The sequence below is a fragment of the Erythrolamprus reginae genome, chromosome 4 (genome assembly GCF_031021105.1).
Source record: "Erythrolamprus reginae isolate rEryReg1 chromosome 4, rEryReg1.hap1, whole genome shotgun sequence".
NCBI classification, from domain to species: Eukaryota; Metazoa; Chordata; class Lepidosauria; order Squamata; family Dipsadidae; genus Erythrolamprus; species Erythrolamprus reginae.
The window spans coordinates 106,564,990-106,584,799 of NC_091953.1; the positions used below are offsets into that span (position 1 = coordinate 106,564,990).

Here is a 19,810-nt window from a genome sequence, read left to right on the forward strand (position 1 = left end):
GATGTAGAATGAAATGTGCTTTAATTAGAAGGCTCCTCTAAGTATATCAACTGATAGGTGACTAAGGATATGAGGACTGCCAACAGGTAGGTGAGTCGAATAACCTCATGTTACAGTACAGTAAATTAACTCAACATAGTAAACTAACAATTCCCAATGCTTTCCTGATGGCATATTTCTAATAAACCAAGGGATTTATTATCTCTGTTTAATAATTCATTTTCTAAAATTAAAACATGTAATCAGCAAGTAATTAATGACCAAATGTTATGTACTTCAGCACATTTTTTTATATTTAAAATGTTTATGGGTGGTATAGAACTGTTTTTCAACCAGTGTGCCGCGGCACACTAGTGTGCCGTGAGACATGGTCAGGTGTGCCATGAAGCTCAGAGAGAGAAAGGAAGAGAGAGAGAAAGAGAGAAAGCAAGAAAGAGAGAAAGAGCGAGTGAGAGAGAAAGAGAACAAGAGAGAAAGCAAGAGAGAGAAAGAGAACAAGAAAAAGAAAGCAAGAGAGAGAACAAGAGAGAGAAAGAAAGCAAGAGAGAGAGAGAGAAAGAGAGGGAGGGAAGGAGGGAAGGAGAGAGAGAAAGACATAGAGGGAGGCAGGGAGGGAGAGAGAAAGAGAGCAAAAAAGAAAGGAAGGAAGAGAAAGAAAGAGGGAGGGAGAGAAAGAGGGAGGGAGAGAGAAATAGAGCAAAAGGGAGGAAGAGAGAGAATTTTTTGTCCAAACTTTTTTTTACCCACCCCCCACCCCACTCAATGTGCCCCAGGGTTTCGTAAATGTAAAAAATGTGCCGTGGCTCAAAAAAGGTTGAAAGTCACTGGTATAGAAGACCCCAAAGTAGACAGCTCACTTGTTTTAGGAGTGTAGCCAATTATTTAGGAAAAAATGTAAGTTAAGAGTTGTGGAGCATATCTGAGACAATAAGAAGTGTTAGAAAGATTTTGGCTATCATGCTATACAGTATATGCCTTTAGGCATCATTATCACTTTGTCTTATGCAAAAAAATGTTCTTTTGTAGGTCTTTTGGCTGAATGCCATGTAATTTGGAGCATAAGTTCCCTTGTGAACTTTGGGAGAATGGGTGATAAATAGAAAATTAAGGACCATGGTGGCTCATCTAGTTAGGACATTGGACCAACAATCAACAGTCTTGCATTTAAGACCCAGTTGCTGTCCTGGGATAGGGGTGAGCTTCCATTACTGGGCCTAGCAATTTGTAAGTGGGCAACTATGAGTAGATACATGGTACCACTTTGTTGGGCAGTTTAACAGGGACATGAAAGTCCCCAACTGGATGTCCCCTGGGCGACATTGATGCCACCAGCTAATCCTTTCAATCTGGAAATGCTTTGGCATTCCCAACACAACTGCAGTAAGCAGTAAAAAAATCCAATTTATATTTTTGTCTATTAGAATTCAGAGATATCTTATATAGGTCTTTTCTTTCTCCTCAAATGCCTCTTTCAGAATGTTATTACTAACTCCATATCATTGGAAGCTCTGAAATTGCCAAAGGTACGTAGTATATATCTAGGACAGGGGTAGGGAAAGTTGGCTCTTGTGTGACTTGTGGACTTCAACTCCCAGAATTCCTGAGCCAATCATGCTATCTTAGGAATTCTGGAAATTGAAGTCCACATGTCACAGAAGAGCCAACTTTGCCTACCCCTGATCTAGAGTATATAATTATGATTTAATATAAGGTTCTTCTAGAGACCTAGACTCTAAGGCTGCCTATGTGTCAAGTGATGATAGTAGATCTAGAAACATCCACAAACATATGTTCTTCAGGGATCACAAAGTGTGCCTCTCAAATAAAAATAAACACTACTCAATTGGAGAGAGACTCTGCAAAGCTGTGCTTGGTTTTGTTCAGCTTCTCAATCTGAGCTTCGTAGTAAATCACTAATGGTTTTGATGCTTGACAACTTAACTCAGCTCCCACATTGGCAAAGCTTGGGTAGAAATAATCATAACTGCAGACAATAAAGTTACACACCACACTCCCACTGTGAATGCAAAAGACAGAGAGTTTTATCCTCTTAGAAGTTTAAACGTGAGACTTCTTCCTTCTACTTTAATGAGTACTTAGCACCATGTTTGGAGATTTTGAAATCAAATAACATTCTACATTTAAATAGCAGCAACCACCTCTGGCTTGGAAACCATTGATTCCAATCTTGCCCACCTCAACCTTCACGTTTTGACAGAAAGTAGTTGCCCCATAGACTATTCCATTGCTCGGGTACATTTACCCAGGACACAACTCAAAATACTGCTGATATTGTCAAATTAGCAATAGAATTTGAATTGAGTTGAACCTGAAATATTTTGCACACCAGTGGAACCAAGGACAAGAACCTTAAATGATTTTTTTTGGTAGACAAACACTAACCATATGCCGTCTGTTAAAAGTCAAACTGCTTTATATGGATCTAAGAACTTTATTTTTTTTCCCTCTAGGTAGATAAGATTGCTGGAGCATAAGATTTCTATTTTCTTTCTCATTCAGCTTTGACTACACAGCATCAGTGATAAGAGAGGCTTTGTTCAAAGAGCAAAAATAGAAATTTCCAGGAGTTAGACCAAGAGATAATGTTGTTTTCAACTTTCTGAGTGTCTTAAATATAAAGTTGGTATAGCATTTATTGATGTCTTAATTTCTGAAAGCAAAGGTAACAGTTGAGCTTTCAATACACTGAAAATTTATCTTTTAAGCAGGAGGGTAGTTCTGTTCAGTATAAAAGATATAAACATAGAGCTGCTCAGACTTTTCTGTAACTTTTAGGTATATTTTGTAAAAGGAATAGATACAAATACCAATCTGGTTTCAAATGAATGGAATTCAATGATCCTTTATAAAATTTACACACTCCATATATCAGCATAATTAATATTATTGAATAATGGATGTTTCATTTAATAGTAAAGTATTTCATCCATGTTATAAAAAGCTTTTTCAAGAGAACCTGTTTTACCTATCATAACACTTGAAACACTTGGGGTAGAAATTTGGGTACTAAACTCGATGGATATAATTTGAATTCTTTGTGGCATAGAATTCCTTTCGCATCTGTTTCGAGAAGCTATTAAGAATTGACTATAAATTTTTAATATAGAGTTGTTAATATAATCTGTTTAAACAATACAACATGAATTTCATCACTTTGAGTGGGATAACGGGGGACATGTAGACTGGATAGTCTTAACAATAATATGCACTTGTTAATCATTAATTTGGTTAAGAACTTGAAAAACAAATACATTTCATAATTAATCCTGAAATTCATTTATCCTGTGCATTTTCTAATATAGATAAATTGACCTGCCATGTGATTCTGGATCATTCCTTAGCTATGGTGGATTTTTTTTTACTGGATTGTTGGATCAATGGTACTTAAAAGCGTAAGATAATGTTTTGGCCAAAAATTAGTAAAGAACTTTTTTTAAAAAAGCTACAGGTGGTCCTCAAAATACAACCCTAATGGAGCCTACGCATTAGGGACACATCTTGACAGCCATTGTGAGTTGGCCTTGGTGTAATGGAAGTCGCAAGAAGCCTAATGCAGGCCCAGGCCCCCATCTACCCTACCCCTTCCCGAAGCATGTGGTTTTCTACTCCCTGCCTCTTGGGAGCCACCCACTCATTCAGCCACCCAAGGCATCTAAAGCCAGGCAGTAGAATTTACTGATGCCCAGGGGGCTGTTAAAGCTTGGAGGCTGAGGCCTATTCCCTCTCTAGCCTTAAGCCAGACGGCTGTATTCTTATGAGCCTCTGTTTTTAATGTGGCTCCACAAACAAATGGAAGCTCCTTAAAAAAACTGAGCCCACCCACAGACTCGCGAGAATACTAACTGCTTGCAGAATAGCATGAGTTTGCCATAAGCAGGCAGCCTCTGTAAGAAAAGTGAGACTTGCATCGAATCGGCTGGGCCCTTCTGCCAAAACCAGAAAGATACGTTGGGTGCTGTTGAGACCTGGAGGAGCAGGTTGAGTCCTGCAAGTCCCTTGGGTGGTGTAATGGAAAGTAGGCTTCAGTCTACAGGTTGCAACAGGCACCGGTAGCTTCTGCTTGTCCAACTTTAGGCTACCTTAGATGCTAGATGACCTGGATGGCCATGTTTGGAGCAAGCCAAAGGCTGATGGAGGGAAATAGGCATTGTTGCAGTATCCCTGTGCTGGGTCATAAGGGTGAACATCCATGCAAGTTGTTGAATCGCACAACAAGACTGCAGCGGTTATACTTTCGAAACGATTGTCAGTAGTTTTGAGATGAGTCTGTCATAACTTCAAACAGCCGTTAAGTGACCAGTTACATCTCGAGGATTGTCTGTACAATGAAGGACAACACACACCCTCCCACCAAACAGATTGGTTTGTCCTCCATAGATGTCAAATGTGATTGGGAAAGCTGGATTGACTTAATGGCCATTCATCATTTGTTTAATGACTTTCATAATGAACACAATGCTTAGTGACCAAAATTCCAATTCCAATTGCAATCATAATCTGTAACTGTTATTCAAACTGATTTCTTATGCTAAACAGCAACAGAATCAAAAAAGGGAAAAAATGATACAATTTGTATAAAACAAATTGAAGAGGGGAATTTAATGATTGATTTTCCTTTAGTTTGGTAATTTTTTTCAGTCAGCTATTACTGGGGCTTTCTATTTCCATGGCCTCTAATCCTGTCTTTGAAGGATTCTAGACAGTTCCCACACAATTGTAGCGTTTGCCTTAGTTAAGGTTGAATAAAGCTATTTTATAAAATAGGTATTTATCTATGCCCTCTCCCATAACAGCTGCCTTGACAATTTTAGTAGATATTTCAAGTTTTACTATTTTGCTGAATACAAGAATTAGACAATTAAAAATTATGACAAACACAGAACTGCTCTTCTAATAGTATTCTGAATTCTCACCCCACCCCCATTACGTGAAGCAATTTAAAATCTATATTGCAATATAAATATGATGGATGTTTTCCTTATTCTTGGACATTAGCTGAAGGTTTGAAGGTTTTTTGAAGGATCAGTAGCTGACAACAGAATTTTCTAAGCTAAAAATGTGGAATGTAAAAATATATATATATAAAAAAAAGACTGGCAGGAAAGAACATGTTTCTATCCACATAGCGTGAAAGCCAATATTGAGAGAGCAGCTTTATTTAAAAACTGATTTATTCCTCCCTCTTTTTTTCAGAGCAATCACACCTCTAAGCGGAACATAGTTTTATACTATCCAAGAAGCAGGAAGAAAATTGAAAATAAAAAAGCTGCTTTTAGTACACATAGAATTTGTGCATTCTTCTTCTTAGTATATACATGCCTAAATTCAGCAGAAAGTTATTTTTAAAGTACTATAGCTAGATTTAGGTTTTCATTAATTGACTTCAAATACCAAATACTTTGAAAAATTAGGTGCAAACTAGTTCGGAACATTGAAAAATGTATTATGTGACCAAAATGTAATTTAAAAGAATCCATATGTACTTTCCCATATCTACATACATTTCAAACAAATAACAAAAAAGTTACAGCACCACAAGTGATTGCTTTTCAGGAAGCCATTTTTGTTATTTTATATATATAAATAGAACGGAGGTCAGAGGACTATTATTTCGTTTAGATCATAGAAGGAAAAAAATATTGTTTGCACAGTAAAGTAAGATTTGACTCTAAAGCACTACAGACACATGTTAACCTAAAACTTGCTATGTTCATGCTAAAATAATAAATAAATAATACATTTATTTCACAAAACAAACACATCATGGACTTGTACTTCTCTTCTGACAACAGTACCTTGTGATTCATTAAAACATTCCCCAGTTGTTTAATATATGCACAACTATTGCAAACTCTAATATACAAGTTATATAAGAACTAGCCACTAAAATAAGAGCAAGCATATTTGTCTTGACTATTCTGTATTTTAACATGCCAAAAAGAAACATGTAAGTCTTGATTCTTAAAATATTTATCTTTAATATGAAATGATGCCAATTGACAGTTTACTGCATTGACAGTCGGTATTTTTAAAATTCATGTTAAAATGGTGTCTGAAGGTTTAAACAGACATAAATAAATTTAATTAAATTATTAAAATAGGCTGAACACTGGGAAATATGCTTGGAATTACCAAAAAATGTTTCCTATTTGATGCCTGAGAATGAAAATTTAAAAACAATTCATCTAACAGTACATAATTTTCAGTAAATATTAGGAGCATATTATCAGCCACTGCCTTGTTTGTTGCTTAGCTGAAATCAATATAGGAAGACAGGAGAATACTATATCAGTCCTGATACACTGATCACATACAAATTCAAAATTACAAATATTTACAAGAGGAAGATGGATTTTTCTTGCTGAAAAAATGAGGCAGTTTAAAAAGAAATAAAGATAGGTCAAGTTCAGGATCCACGCTATCTACATTTAAGTAAAGACAGCTTCATAAATGGACTGAATTTTATTATATATAGGAAACATAATTCAATCCAGTTTAATCCTGGTTTGTAGTGCTTTATATGCAACACTGACTAAATATCAGAAGGCTTCCACAATTAGATTTGACAACTGGTCTTTCAATAGAAAGAAAAAAAATAATATTTTTTTTTTTATAAATTGGTTTCATCCCAAGAAGGATCGTTCATACTCTTTAGAACTTTCCGGACAAGCTTTTCAAGCTCCTTGCGAGCCCTTTGCTCTTCTTCCAGCGATTTCTTCATCTTTTTATTATCCTGACCAAAACAAACAAACAAACCCAAAATACATTATGACAATTTGCCTTAAATGAGTAAGAACATTGGCTTCCAGAAGAAGTTGGCTTCTACAATGAGGAGACCTTCAGAATATGAGGACCCGGATTGTGGGGGCAATAGCCTAGCTCTGTTAAAAAAAGTGCTATTGCTAACATGTTGTAAGCCCCCCTGAGTCTAAGGAGAAGGGCGGCATAAAAATCGAAACTTTTCAAGATACGAACCCGGTGCTTAAGATTTTTTTGCCTCTTCTTCCGAACTATTTTCACCTTATGAACCCAAGCTGCTGCTGCTGGGATGAAGGGGTTTCTTTTTCCCCCCCCCTTTTTGAAGAAAGAAAAGGGAGGGGCGGTTTGGAGGGGGGAAAGACTCCATTTAAATAACTAGGAGAACAGCGTGTTTGCAAGCACTGAAAGAGTGTCTTTTTAAGAAAGAAAAGGGAGGGGTGGCTTGGAGGGGGAAAAGACTCCATTTAAATAACTAGGAGAACAGCGTGTTTGCAAGCACTGAAAGAGTGTCTTTTTAAGAAAGAAAAGGGAGGGGTGGCTTGGAGGGGGGAAAGACTCCATTTAAATAACTAGGAGAACAGCGTGTTTGCAAGCACTGAAAGAGTGTCTTTTTAAGAAAGAAAAGGGAGGGGTGGCTTGGAGGGGGAAAAGACTCCATTTAAATAACTAGGAGAACAGCGTGTTTGCAAGCACTGAAAGAGTGTCTTTTTAAGAAAGAAAAGGGAGGGGTGGCTTGGAGGGGGAAAAGACTCCATTTAAATAACTAGGAGAACAGCGTGTTTGCAAGCACTGAAAGAGTGTCTTTTTAAGAAAGAAAAGGGAGGGGTGGCTTGGAGGGGGAAAAGACTCCATTTAAATAACTAGGAGAACAGCGTGTTTGCAAGCACTGAAAGAGTGTCTTTTTAAGAAAGAAAAGGGAGGGGTGGCTTGGAGGGGGAAAAGACTCCATTTAAATAACTAGGAGAACAGCGTGTTTGCAAGCACTGAAAGAGTGTCTTTTTAAGAAAGAAAAGGGAGGGGTGGCTTGGAGGGGGGAAAGACTCCATTTAAATAACTAGAACAGCGTGTTTGCAAGCACTGAAAGAGTGTCTTTTTAAGAAAGAAAAGGGAGGGGTGGCTTGGAGGGGGGAAAGACTCCATTTAAATAACTAGGAGAACAGCGTGTTTGCAAGCACTGAAAGAGTGTCCTTTTAAGAAAGAAAAGGGAGGGGCAGCTTGGAGGGGGAAAAGCCTCCATTTAAATAACTAGGAGAACAGCGTGTTTGCAAGCACTGAAAGAGTGTCCTTTTAAGAAAGAAAAGGGAGGGGCAGCTTGGAGGGGGAAAAGCCTCCATTTAAATAACTAGGAGAACAGCGTGTTTGCAAGCACTGAAACGGGTCTTTTGAAGAAAGAAGGGAGGGGCACCCCCCTTGCCTTTCTTCCTTCCCACTCACCCTTTAGCCTAGCCTTGCTTCTTCCACCCGCCCCCTTTAGCTGTTCCTCCCTGCCCTCTGTTCGCCTCCCTTCTAAAGTTTGGGATTTTCCTGAAGGATTTGCACGCATTACTGTACTGTATTTGCTTTTACATTGATTCCTATGGGAAACATTGTTTCATCTTACGAACCTTTCACCTTACGAACCTCCTCCTGGAACCAATTAAGTTCTATCATGAGGTACCACTGTATTTGTGCTCTCTTGAAATAATAGCTTGAGGTTTATTTAAAGAAATATTGTTTGCTTTGTTCTGAGCTCAGCATATTTTCTATTTGTAAAATCCTCTAAAAATGTTATAAATGTAGATTAGGAAAAGAATTATCTTTCTTATTAGGAGGAGTTCCAGTCGATGTTTTGATAGGTGCAAAGTGAGAAATAACATTACAAAATATATTTTACAGGGGAATAGGGAGGCAGAGTATCAAAGAAATTCTCATGTTCAATATTTTATTAATTTACAAAATAATTATCCAGAACTTTCTTGTGGATAAACACAATTACTAGCTGAAATTAGAGCTTTTAAAGAATGATTCTTCTATAGCTAAACTCAGAAGCAGTACGTTGTGGCAGGTGTTTCAACCTCTGAGGGGCTCTCAGCAGTGAATTTTTCTTAAACTGGAATTAATGTAGTCTGTGCAGATTGCATGTCTAATTTTGCCTTTTAGAATAGAATAGAATAGATTTTTTTTATTGGCCAAGTGTGAATGGACACACAAGGAATTTATCTTGGTGCATATGCTCTCAGTGTACATAAAAGAAAAGACATGTTCATCAAAAACCATGAATTACAACACTTAATGATAGTCCGGGTACAAATAAGCAAACAAATCATATTAGGGGCCAACATTATTTACCTAACATGTGTTCGAGGGAAGATATCTTCCACCTCAAATAATATTTCCTGCTAACTTGTACTCGTACCACCTCCTGAACTCTTAATCAAGCCTTAAGTGCCTTCATTGAGGCTTGCAGTTGTGTTGCTCATTCCAGTGTCTAATAATCCCCCATCTCATCCATCATCTAATATTCGGATAGATAGGTGTGAGATTCTACCTGAGCTTGAGCCTCAGAAATCAGTTGGAGTTGCTGCTGCTACTATATCAATCTCCCTACTGACTAGCAGCTTTCTTGCTTGTGTTGCATGATGTGATACCTAGATTGGCTTACTGGGCTTAAGTTGTTGGGTCACCCTGTTTTTGACATAATTGCTACAGTCTATCATCTTATACTCAATTGTAAAATATAGTATGTTTTACCAACCTGTCTTAATTCCTGTACTTCATCCTTCAATGCATATACTGTGTCAACAAGACTTCTAAAACAGAAAATTAAGATAAAATACTATTAATATATATAAAATTGTATCAATACTGGTGATTTAACATCAAAAACTATATAATGTGGGATGAAAAAGATACAAAAAAAGCTATTGAAACTGCCCCATCTGCAGTAAATCTTGGTCTTTTCTGGTATTTCTTTAAATAAGACTTTTGTGAGCATGTGAGAAGGAATAAGCTTATGAAGCTAATAACTATAAAGTAACCTGGATTAGGGACGGATCTGCTATCAAATGCTGTTCAAGAGCAATTCTATTTATTGCAAACTTTTTTTTAATAAAGCAGCTCTTCAGATGTACATTTATATAAAAATAATACACGTAACCACACTAAAACACCTGCAATCCTACGCACAAATAAAAACAGAAATCCCAGGGTACTCAAGAATGCCACCTTACCACAACACTGATCAATTCCCAGCTGGCACAAGGACAAAGGAAGAAAGATGCAAAGAGAAAAGTTAGAGAACCCAACATTATTAGAATTGGTCTAAATGGGCAGCAGTGGACTGAAGATCCACATTTTAGGCAATTAAGTAATGAATTTCAATAGGATATACAGTCACATAAAAAATAAGTACACCCCATGTAAAGTTTTTTTTGTTTTTAAATATGTGGACATATTAATATTTCACCTTCATTCAAATACCATTTAAAAATAAAGTTGATGTAATGTAACAATAAAAACTGTAAAAACTATGACTTAACAATCATTTATTCAATAAAAATTTAACAGATGTGTCATTTCCTTCGGTAGAAAAAAATAAGAACACCTTTGGCAATAATACCTGGTATCACTGTTACCTCTAAGCTGTGTGGATGCGCGCCCGCGCAGCCATTAAGAACCCCCCGCGCAGTAACTTTTGAAGTGGCGCAAAGCCACGCAGTACCGGATTGCTCGCTTCTCCAGCCAGCAAAGCCGGCTACCCAGGAAAGCGGCGTGTTTGAAAAGCGTGCCGCTTTCCCGGGCAGCCGGCTTTGCTGGCCAGAGAAGCGAGCGATCCAGGACTGCGTGGCTTTGTGCTGTGACAACAACGGCGCCGTGGTGGCCTTCAAGCATGGCCCTTCACGGCGCCCCACCACCTGTTCCTGCAGGTAGAGGTTGGGTGCGCTACCAGAAGGCGGAGGTGGTACAGGGTGCCGTGGACGCTGGGGAGGGCGAAGGGGTGGACGTGGCTGAGGCCTCTTAGCTGGAGAGCCGGACGGGGGATGGAGGCGATGGCAGAGTCCGGTGCTGGGGCCATGCGGGGCTGCTCATCCAGGGGGCCGCGGACTGGCAAGCCGCCCTCCGCTCTCTCTCTCGCTCTCTCTTTCTCTCTCTGTTGCCGGTGTGATGTACGAGAGAGAAAGAGAGAGAGAAAAAGGAGGAGAGAGAGAAAGAGAGACAAAGAAAGCAAGAGAAAGTGAGAGAGAAAGCGAGAGAGAGAGTTTGTGTGAGAGAAAGAAAGCAAGAGAGAGAGAGAAAAGGAGAAGAGAGAGAAGGAGAGAGAGAAAGCAAGAGAGACAGTGAGCAAGAGACAGAGCAAGAGAGAGGGAGAGAGAAAGTGAGAAAAAGAGAGAGAAAGTGTGAGAAAGAGAGAGAGCAAGAGGGGGGGAGAGAGATAGCAAGAGAGAAAAAGAGAAAGAGTGAATGAGAGAGGAAGAAAACAAGAGAGAGAGAGGACAGAAAGGGGGAGAGAGAGAAAGAAATGAAAGCAAAAAGGGGAGAAAAAAGAGAAATGAGAATTGTTTGTTTGTTTGTTTATTTATTTATTTAACTTCTGTGCTGCCCAGTCCTGAAGGGACTGCCGCTCAGACACTATACTTTCCCACCCACACCGGGGGGAAAATAGAGGGAACATTGCCTGGTATTATTCCTTTTTTTAGGAAAAATCACTCAAGGTAGGCATTTCTTATATCTACCAGCCTTTAACACTGATTGGGAGGAATTTTTTCCTACTCCTCTATACAGGATTTTTTCAGCTATGCAATGTTTGAGGGATTCTCTGTATGTACCAACAATTTCTAATCATCTCAGGACATTTTGAAAGGATTTAGATCTGGGACTTCCAGAACTCAATTTCTCTCTCTCTCTCTCTCTCTCTCTCTCTCTCCCCAGCCATTCCTTGATAAATTTACTAGAATGTTTGTTGTCATCGTCATGTTATAAAGTCCACTTTCAGCTAAGTGTCAGTCTTCTGATAGATGGCCTCATCTTATCCTCAAGCATCCTTTGGTATAAGAATAAAATTCATAGTGAATTCTGAGGGTTTAGCTGTCCAGTCCCTAATGCAGCAAAGTAGCCTCAAATCATTAACATTTCCACTAATGTGCCTTACAGTTGGTGTAGATTCTTCTGGTGAAAGGCTATTTTTAGTTTTGCCAAGCATATTTTCTGGTATTATATAGCAAATAACTCTAGCTTGCTTCTATTGCCCAGAGTACATCGTTTTAGAATTATAAATTTTACCTAACTATTTGTCTTGCCCCGATTTTTTTTCTGGGCAGTAAAGGTTCCTCTCTGGCATAATTCCCATGTAAATGTAATTTATGTAGCATCTTTCAAATGGCAGACTCATGCATTTTGACACAAATAATATTGAGAGCCATGTGTAAACCAGAGGACAAAATTCTGGAGTTCTTAAAGAGGCTTCTTTCATGCACCCTATGTCCTGCTCTTGGGTTTAATTTACCGTATTTTTTGAGTATAAGATGCACCTTTTTACCCCCCAAAAGAGGGTGAAAACCTGGGTGTGTCTTATACACCGAATGTAGCCCCACCCATCCACTCGTTAGTCTCTGCCTGCCAGCAATTTACCCACTTGGAGCAAACAGCAGCAGAGCCTGCTTAGCACAAGCCACTGATTATCTACCTCCCAACAGCTGATTGATTGAAGATGCCACAAATCCTTGTGCTAAAATGAAAGTGAAACTAAAGCTGCACGGAGGCAAATTGCTGGAGAGATCAGACTTTACTGCAACTGGCTGAGATAATTGACTTAGGAGATAATTAACTTATCTCCTTGCAGTTTTTTTGCTGCAAGGAGATAAGTCAATAACTATAAATGCCTATAGAAGGTTCAAATTATTAGACTTATTTTTTAAAGACTGCTTTATTATTAACTTAAGAAATGAAGAAGCTTTGAAGAAATGCTTGATCTAAAGAGGCCCAGTTCTACTGTAGCTTCTTTTAAATGGCAGAGAATACTTCCAGAAAGCCACATCAATTTTAAAAATCTGTAAAAGTATAAACTGAAATATAACAGTGTCCTGTTTAGTATTAAGATAAGGCAGCTGAGTTAAACCCTCACTTAGTCACATCTGGAATAGATCTATTTAAATAATTGGGAGGAGTTAGTGTGATTACATTTAAGAAAACATTCTGGGATTAATATGCTGCCATAATGTACATTTCTCCAAGTCTGCTATTTCTATGGGTCAGGCACACATGCACAGAAATACACAGAAAACAGTGTACAGTGATCCCCCGATCATTGCGAGGGTTCCGTTCCAGGACCCCTTGCAATGATCGGTTTTGCGCGAAGTAGCGCTGCGGAAGTAAAAACACCATCTGCGCATGCGCAGATGGTGTTTTTACTTCCCAGCAGCGAGGAGCCGAAGATTGGGGTTTCCCCCCCGCCCACGCAAACTCCTCGCTGCTGCCGCGCCCGCCGCTCGCCCGCCCTTCGCCCGGCCACCCGCCGTTCGCTCGCTGCTCGCCCGGCCACCCGGGTTTGTTTGGCTTCGGGACATGCCGGCGGCGACGTTTTAAAACAGCCGTGCGGCTTCCCAACTGAGTCCCGAAGTTCGCCTTTGACTTCGGGACTCAGTTGGGAAGCCGCGTGGCTGTTTTAAAACGTCGCCGCCGGCATGTCCCGAAGCCAAACGAACCCGGGTGGCCGGGCGAGCAGCGAGCGAACGGCGGGTGGCCGGGCGAAGGGCGGGCGAGCGGCGAGCGGCGGGCGAGCCGGGCGAAGGGCGGTCGAACGGCGGGTGGCCGGGCGAAGGGCGGGCGAGCGGCGGGCGAGCCGGGCGAACGGCGGGCGAGCGGCGGGTGGCCGGGCAAAGGGCGGGCGAGCGGCGAACGGCGGGTGGCCGGGCGAGCGGGTGCTGGGGGGGCTTCACCCTCCCGCCAGCAAGAGGGGGAAGACCCAGGGAAGCCGCCCAGCAGCTGATCTGCCCGGCGCCATCTACGCATGCGTGCCCATAGAAAAAAAGGGCGCGCATGCGCAGATGGTGTTTTTACTTCCGGGTTCAAAAATCGCCATATAGCCATTTCGCAATGATCGGGCTCGCAATACCCGGGGGATCACTGTATATCATCTGTGCTGTTTGCTGTTTGGCAAATTGTTGGGGGGCAGAGGCATTTTTTCCTTGTTTTCCTCCCCCAAATCTAAGGTGTGTCTTATACTCCAGAAAATACAGCATAGGGATGATCACATCTATGCAAGTTGGCATTTGCTTGAAATCTCCAGTTGCAAATGATCTTCCAGACTGTGAAATGGTTGATATCCTATTGCTTGGCAATATTTTTAAATCCCTTCCAAGACTCATAAGCTTATATAACTTTATTTCTGAAAATCTCAGAGAACAGTTTCAAATCTAAGCTTGGTGATACTTCAGCAACAAAGAACAAATCAAATTAAATGTCTGAGGTTTCAGTAAAACAACTTTGTCCCCTAGCCTCTCAAACAATATTCTAATCATTGGCACTTTATCTAGTACACAGGATTCTAAGATAGAATTTTAGATATGCGAGGCAGAAACAAATGTAGGGGTGTACTTACTTTTTCCACCTGTGAAAATCTGTATTTACGTTTATTTAAACAAATAGAGCACAAAGTTAAAATGGTGCAGGATATGTTATATTACATCCCCTTTATCAATATTGTTGAAATGAAGATATTAAATCTCTGTGTGCTGAAATATGATGAAAAAGTCAATAATTTCTATGTGGTGTACTTATTTTTGGCACATGACTGTATATTCCATTCTTCCTTATTATTGTGATATGTACATAACTAATGCATACATTCTACTGCAGCATTGTACAAAAATTATACATATATACAGTGATACCTCATCTTACAAATGCCTCATCATACAAACTTTTCAAGATACAAACCCGGGGTTTAAGATTTTTTTGCCTCTTCTTACAAACTATTTTCACCTTACAAACCCCCTGCCGCCGGCGGGATGCCCCGCCTCCAGACTTCCTTTGCCAGCAAAGCACCCATTTTTGCACTGCTAGGATTCTCCTGAGGCTTCCCTCCATGGGAAACCCCACCTCCGGACTTCCGTTGCCAGCGAAGCGCTCATTTTTGTGATGCTGGGATTCCCCTGTAGCATCGCAAAAACAGAGAAGTCCAGAGGTGGGGTTTCCCAGCAAGGGGAGCCTCAGTGAAATTGCAGCATCGCAAAAACACAGAGGTCCAGAGGTGGGGTTTCCCATGCAGGGGAGCCTCAGGGAAATCCCAGCAGCGAAAAAACGGCGCTTCGGCTGGCAAAAGGGTTGAGTTTTGGGCTTGCATGCATTAATCGCTTTTCCGTTGATTCCTATGGGAAACATTGTTTCGTCTTACAAACTTTTCACCTTAAGAACCTTGTCCCGGAACCAATTAAGTTTGTAAGACAAGGTATCACTGTATATATAATTATAAATAAACTGTTTAAAACTTTGTTTTAAGGAAATTATCTTACTTTTCTTCTATCACAGTTTGACCATTACTTTTTGTTTCTTCTACAATAATTTTCTCTTCCTCTGGAAGTAGTACTTGGGGAGCAGATTCTTTACGGGAGTCTAGTATAAATAATAGATAATAGAATTAAAAAACAAAACATACTTTTAGGCATTATAATATTATAATTAAAGTTATAGGAGCAGTTGATCTTTTATTTGTTTGTTCTCTATGTAGCAGTCACTATTACAAGTTTATTTTCATTGGCTTCAATAAGAATGGTCGTCAAACTATTATTTAAGTTTTTCAACCAGTATTAAATTAGGCAAAAACTGCCAATTTAAACTAACTGTGTAATTGTTAGATATAAAGCCAGTAAAATAATAAGCAAATAATAAGCAATGATTATTGTGAAACATTCTGTTGATGAAGAAATTATTATGTTATTAATAAATAGATTCAGTGAAGATTATTATTTTAGAAAGAGTTTGAAGATGTTGCTGCTAGCTCTAAACCTGGTTATATATATATTTTAAAAATTCAAATTAGTACTTCACCACTATCAAACACAATTCAAATTAAAAATTACTAGAGTTGACTTCAATTGCCTAAATGTCTTGAACTTTAAAGTTAGTGTAAATCTTTACAAAGAGGTAACCATATTTTCCTGGAAAAAAATAAAGGATAAACCTGAAAAGGGGGCAAATCTGAAGGAGGTTCTTAAGAATAAAAATAAATATTTACACTTATGACTTTACTTTACAAAGGAAAATTTAAGAGCAAATCCAATTAAAAAAATTACAAAAATGCATTGTCTAATAAAAATATCCAAAGTTAATTTATGTAAACTCATTTTAAAAAGAATTCCATTTCTATAGTTTTCATATAAATGTGAAAGACTGTGTATCAGTATGCTATGTCAGACATTAAATAACCGAAATAGAGGACAAAAGTGAATCTTGAAAAAATTAATCTAAAAGGCAGCTTTGTGAAATAAAGGATTGTTTTTTATAATAAAAGACATATGGTCACTGTTCATAATCCCCAACCAACAAAACCATTTGCTGCTTCTCTTACCACTGTTTATTCTGAGATAAAAGACAACTTTGTTGATAATATTCTCAACTAAGAACAAAAACCAGCATAATCACAGGTGTTATTCTACTGTAGAAAAATATTACTATCACACAACCTGTAAAGTTAGCTTATATAACTAATTTATAAAATTATACTAATTTTATAAGGTTTGTGATAGCAATATTTTCCTGCAATGGAACAGCATTTAGGATTCTACAGTTTTTTTATACCTGAGATGAAGAAAAATTCTATTTATCATTGGACAAGACAACAACTTATCAATCAATTATATAGCTGGGAAAGGATCATGATGATACAGACTGAGTCAGAAATATTTTAAAAAATATTAATTCTGCATATAGAATTAAAACAAAACTTCTATGGTATAAACATAAATTCAAAGTAAATCCTTAGGGAGTTGAGCAGCATAAAAATCGAATGAATAAATAAATAACTTAACAGTGAGGACAGGCAGGTTGAAAAATAGTGATGTGTAGTGAGAAAGATATTAACTGAAGGACAAACTATATAAACAATGTTTTAATGTTAAGTTATTACTTAAACTATTGAGAAAAATTATTTCAATTGTAAAAACATGGCAAAAAGCAAAAGAGATAGAACTATTATCTTACAATTGATACCACAACCCAATTAACCTTTAATAGTAATTTATATCCATTGAAATTAATAAGAAAAGATATTTAATAAAATATATAAGAACAAGTTTTCAAAGAGGTTGATGACATTCTGTTAATGCAAGCTTCAATTAATTACTTAATCCAGTCTTCCTTGGAAGTGTGTGAAACCATGTGAAAATGTATTTCTGCTGCAAATACATATTACCCAATATAGAAACACATTTAAAATGTTGATTCCATTAACATAGAAGGAAATTTCACCAAGGAATGTTTTTGCCAAAAAATCCAGTAAAATATAAATAATATGTGACTGTATTCCAATATACAATGCAATTTTCAAAATGGCAATTTCCTTCTGCAATATAGTATAAACTCCCATTCCTACCTGCTATAATCCTCATTATCACATAAACACACCTGTGCAAGTACTTTCTGTTTGCAGGTTTAAAAACATCCCTCTTAATGTTACCTTTAGTTTCAACCTTATTGCAGAAATAAAGGCAAAAGACAAAGAAAACAATTCCAAGGACTGCAAGAAGTCTGTAGATAGTAGCACTTTATTAGTAATTGATTAGCTCAAATGGGGGAAAAAGAACAAATGGTTAAGACAGCAAATAAAACAACCACAGGAAAAGACAATAATTCTAATACTGGAACAAAGTATTATTTTAAAAATAGTAAAACAGAAATAACATCATAATAATGGATTACAAACATTAATAAAATGGATCTAGATAAACAGGAAATCTAACTAGATGGGATATTATAATTTGCAGCTGGGTGTCTTTATAATGTCAACAATATAACAAAACATGGGTTGAATGTTTCAGGAAGTCTGTAATATATTGCCCAATAAAATATTTTTTGCTACAAGCCCTGAAAAATAAATGGCTGGTATTTAGGATTCCTTTATTCCTCTTAAAGAATGATCAGGGAACCTTTGCCAAGTTGCTTAGATATATATTAGGAAAAAATGAATGATCTAGACATCTATTTTCTGTGTGTACCCTGTTTTGCCCAAAATAAGATATCCCGATACAATCGGGCTTTTGAGTGCATGGCGATAATGCCAAGTGCTTAGTTTAGGATTCAAAAAAATATAAGACAGGTTCTTAATTTCGGAGAAACACAGTAGAGAGCCTCTTGCATCTTCATGATGGGAAAGAAAGAAAGAAAGAAAGAAAGAAAGAAAGAAAGAAAGAAAGAAAGAAAGAAAGAAAGAAAAGGATTCTAGCTCAAGGTTTCTCAAATTCTGTTATATCCGAATCTCTAAAATGAAGTACAGATTGATGTGAATATCTCTATGCATTTATTGGCATTTCAGATCGAACATTTATTCTCAATTGTTAAATTTTTATGCTTACTCCCACTCTGCCTTCACAAATCTAACCAGATTAAAAATTAAAAATCTATGGACTCCTCTTCGTTTCTTGTGATTCTCTAAAGTGTCCCAATTTACTTCTTTAAATTAACTCTTTAGTGTAACTATAGCGTGCCAGAAATTGTTCTGGATAACCATACCCATTATATTTTTAAGTTAGGTGGGATTAATAAGTACAAACATATCACAAAGGACTCACAGTCAAATATTTCTTAGAGATAGCTGACATTTAAAAAGAAGAAACAAATTTGATAAGACACAAGGACTGTTATAATTGTTTACATCTGATCACAGCCCAAGTGGAGCATAAATCTTGTTCCTCTATAGATTTCTTGTGTCCCTAGCCATTTATTTCTAATGTTTGCCCTATTGTTTCTGACAGTCTTCAAGATTTAGGTCTGCTAGCTTAATTTTGTTGGAAAAAGAGGTTTGATTGAATATTGAAACAATATTGGGCAAAACAAATAATGTATATCATACCAAATCAGTCTTCCATATTTTTCACAATAGCATGAATCTAATAATTGCTGTTGAGAAATAGATACTTCGGAGCTTTCAAATAACATTTTATTTTGTTTTCCAACAGATCCAGACATCTCTCTAAAATCAGATGTAACCAATATTAAAATCTGATACTGGAAAATGTCCTTGAAGTTCTTGATGTGAATTCATGTCTCTATGAGGAAAATGCTAAAATATGAGAACTGATGATGGACAAGCTTAAAGTAATGCACTTCTAAGCAATCCGAAAGGCAGAAATGAAAAGGGGGGGTTAGCTTACCTGAACACCTTTTCTCAGTAGGTTGCGCAATAGTCCAGGAATGGGTTGCTACAGTCTGATCTGCTCAGTTACTGAGTCTATGTTTTTTCCTGGCCACTCCTCCTTGCCTCTGAGCATGGCCACGTTTTCAACAAAGTGATGGCTGAAAAGAAGACTTGCACACAGTGTTAAGGGACAAGGTGGTTCCAAATCCCAAGAGTGTTTTGTAGGGTGGGGCTGGACTATTGTGCAACCTATTGAGAAAAGGCATTCAAGTAAGCCAATGCCCCTTCTCCAGTAGGGTTGCAAAATATTTCAGGAACGGAATGTACCAAAATCTGGTATCCGTAAGGGCAGGGAGCCATTGGGGTTGGATCCCTCAAGGCTATGTGGACCTGTCCTAAGTTCCTCCTCCCAAAGGAAGCCTCCGCCAAGGTGAAGGCATCCAACCTGTAATGTTTAATGAAAGAGGAGGGTGTGGTCCAAGTGGCCGCCCTGCAGACATCCTCAAGAGAGGCCTGCGTGGCCCATGCAGCGATGATAGCTGCACTCCTTGTGGAGTGTGCGGTGATGCGTCTGGGACCCAATAAAGGCTGTGCCTGATACGCTTTAGTGATGTATGCTCTGATCCAACGGCCAATGGTCGAGGATGACACTTTAGCCCCCGTCAAAGCAGGTTAGAAAGAGACGATCTCCTGGTGAGTGCA

At 38.3% G+C, this 19,810-nt stretch overlaps 1 protein-coding gene across 4 annotated transcripts in view; it reads right to left on the bottom strand.

Annotated features, from left to right (window-relative positions):
* Positions 1 to 5,979: 5,979 nt before the first annotated feature.
* The window catches only part of ARHGEF7 (Rho guanine nucleotide exchange factor 7), a 113,172-nt gene continuing 99,341 nt past the window's right edge, over positions 5,980 to 19,810 (bottom strand). For 3 of the 4 annotated variants that reach the window (XM_070751171.1, XM_070751185.1, XM_070751181.1), the window contains 3 exons: positions 15,270 to 15,369; positions 9,515 to 9,569; positions 5,980 to 6,754 (listed from right to left, as the gene is read on the bottom strand). In XM_070751171.1, the coding sequence (XP_070607272.1) occupies positions 6,632 to 6,754; positions 9,515 to 9,569; positions 15,270 to 15,369 (278 nt within the window). In that variant the 3' untranslated portion in view covers positions 5,980 to 6,631. Of the gene's footprint in view, positions 6,755 to 9,514; positions 9,570 to 15,269; positions 15,370 to 19,810 lie in introns of those variants that run through there. The other variant, XM_070751179.1, reaches the window with a different exon arrangement.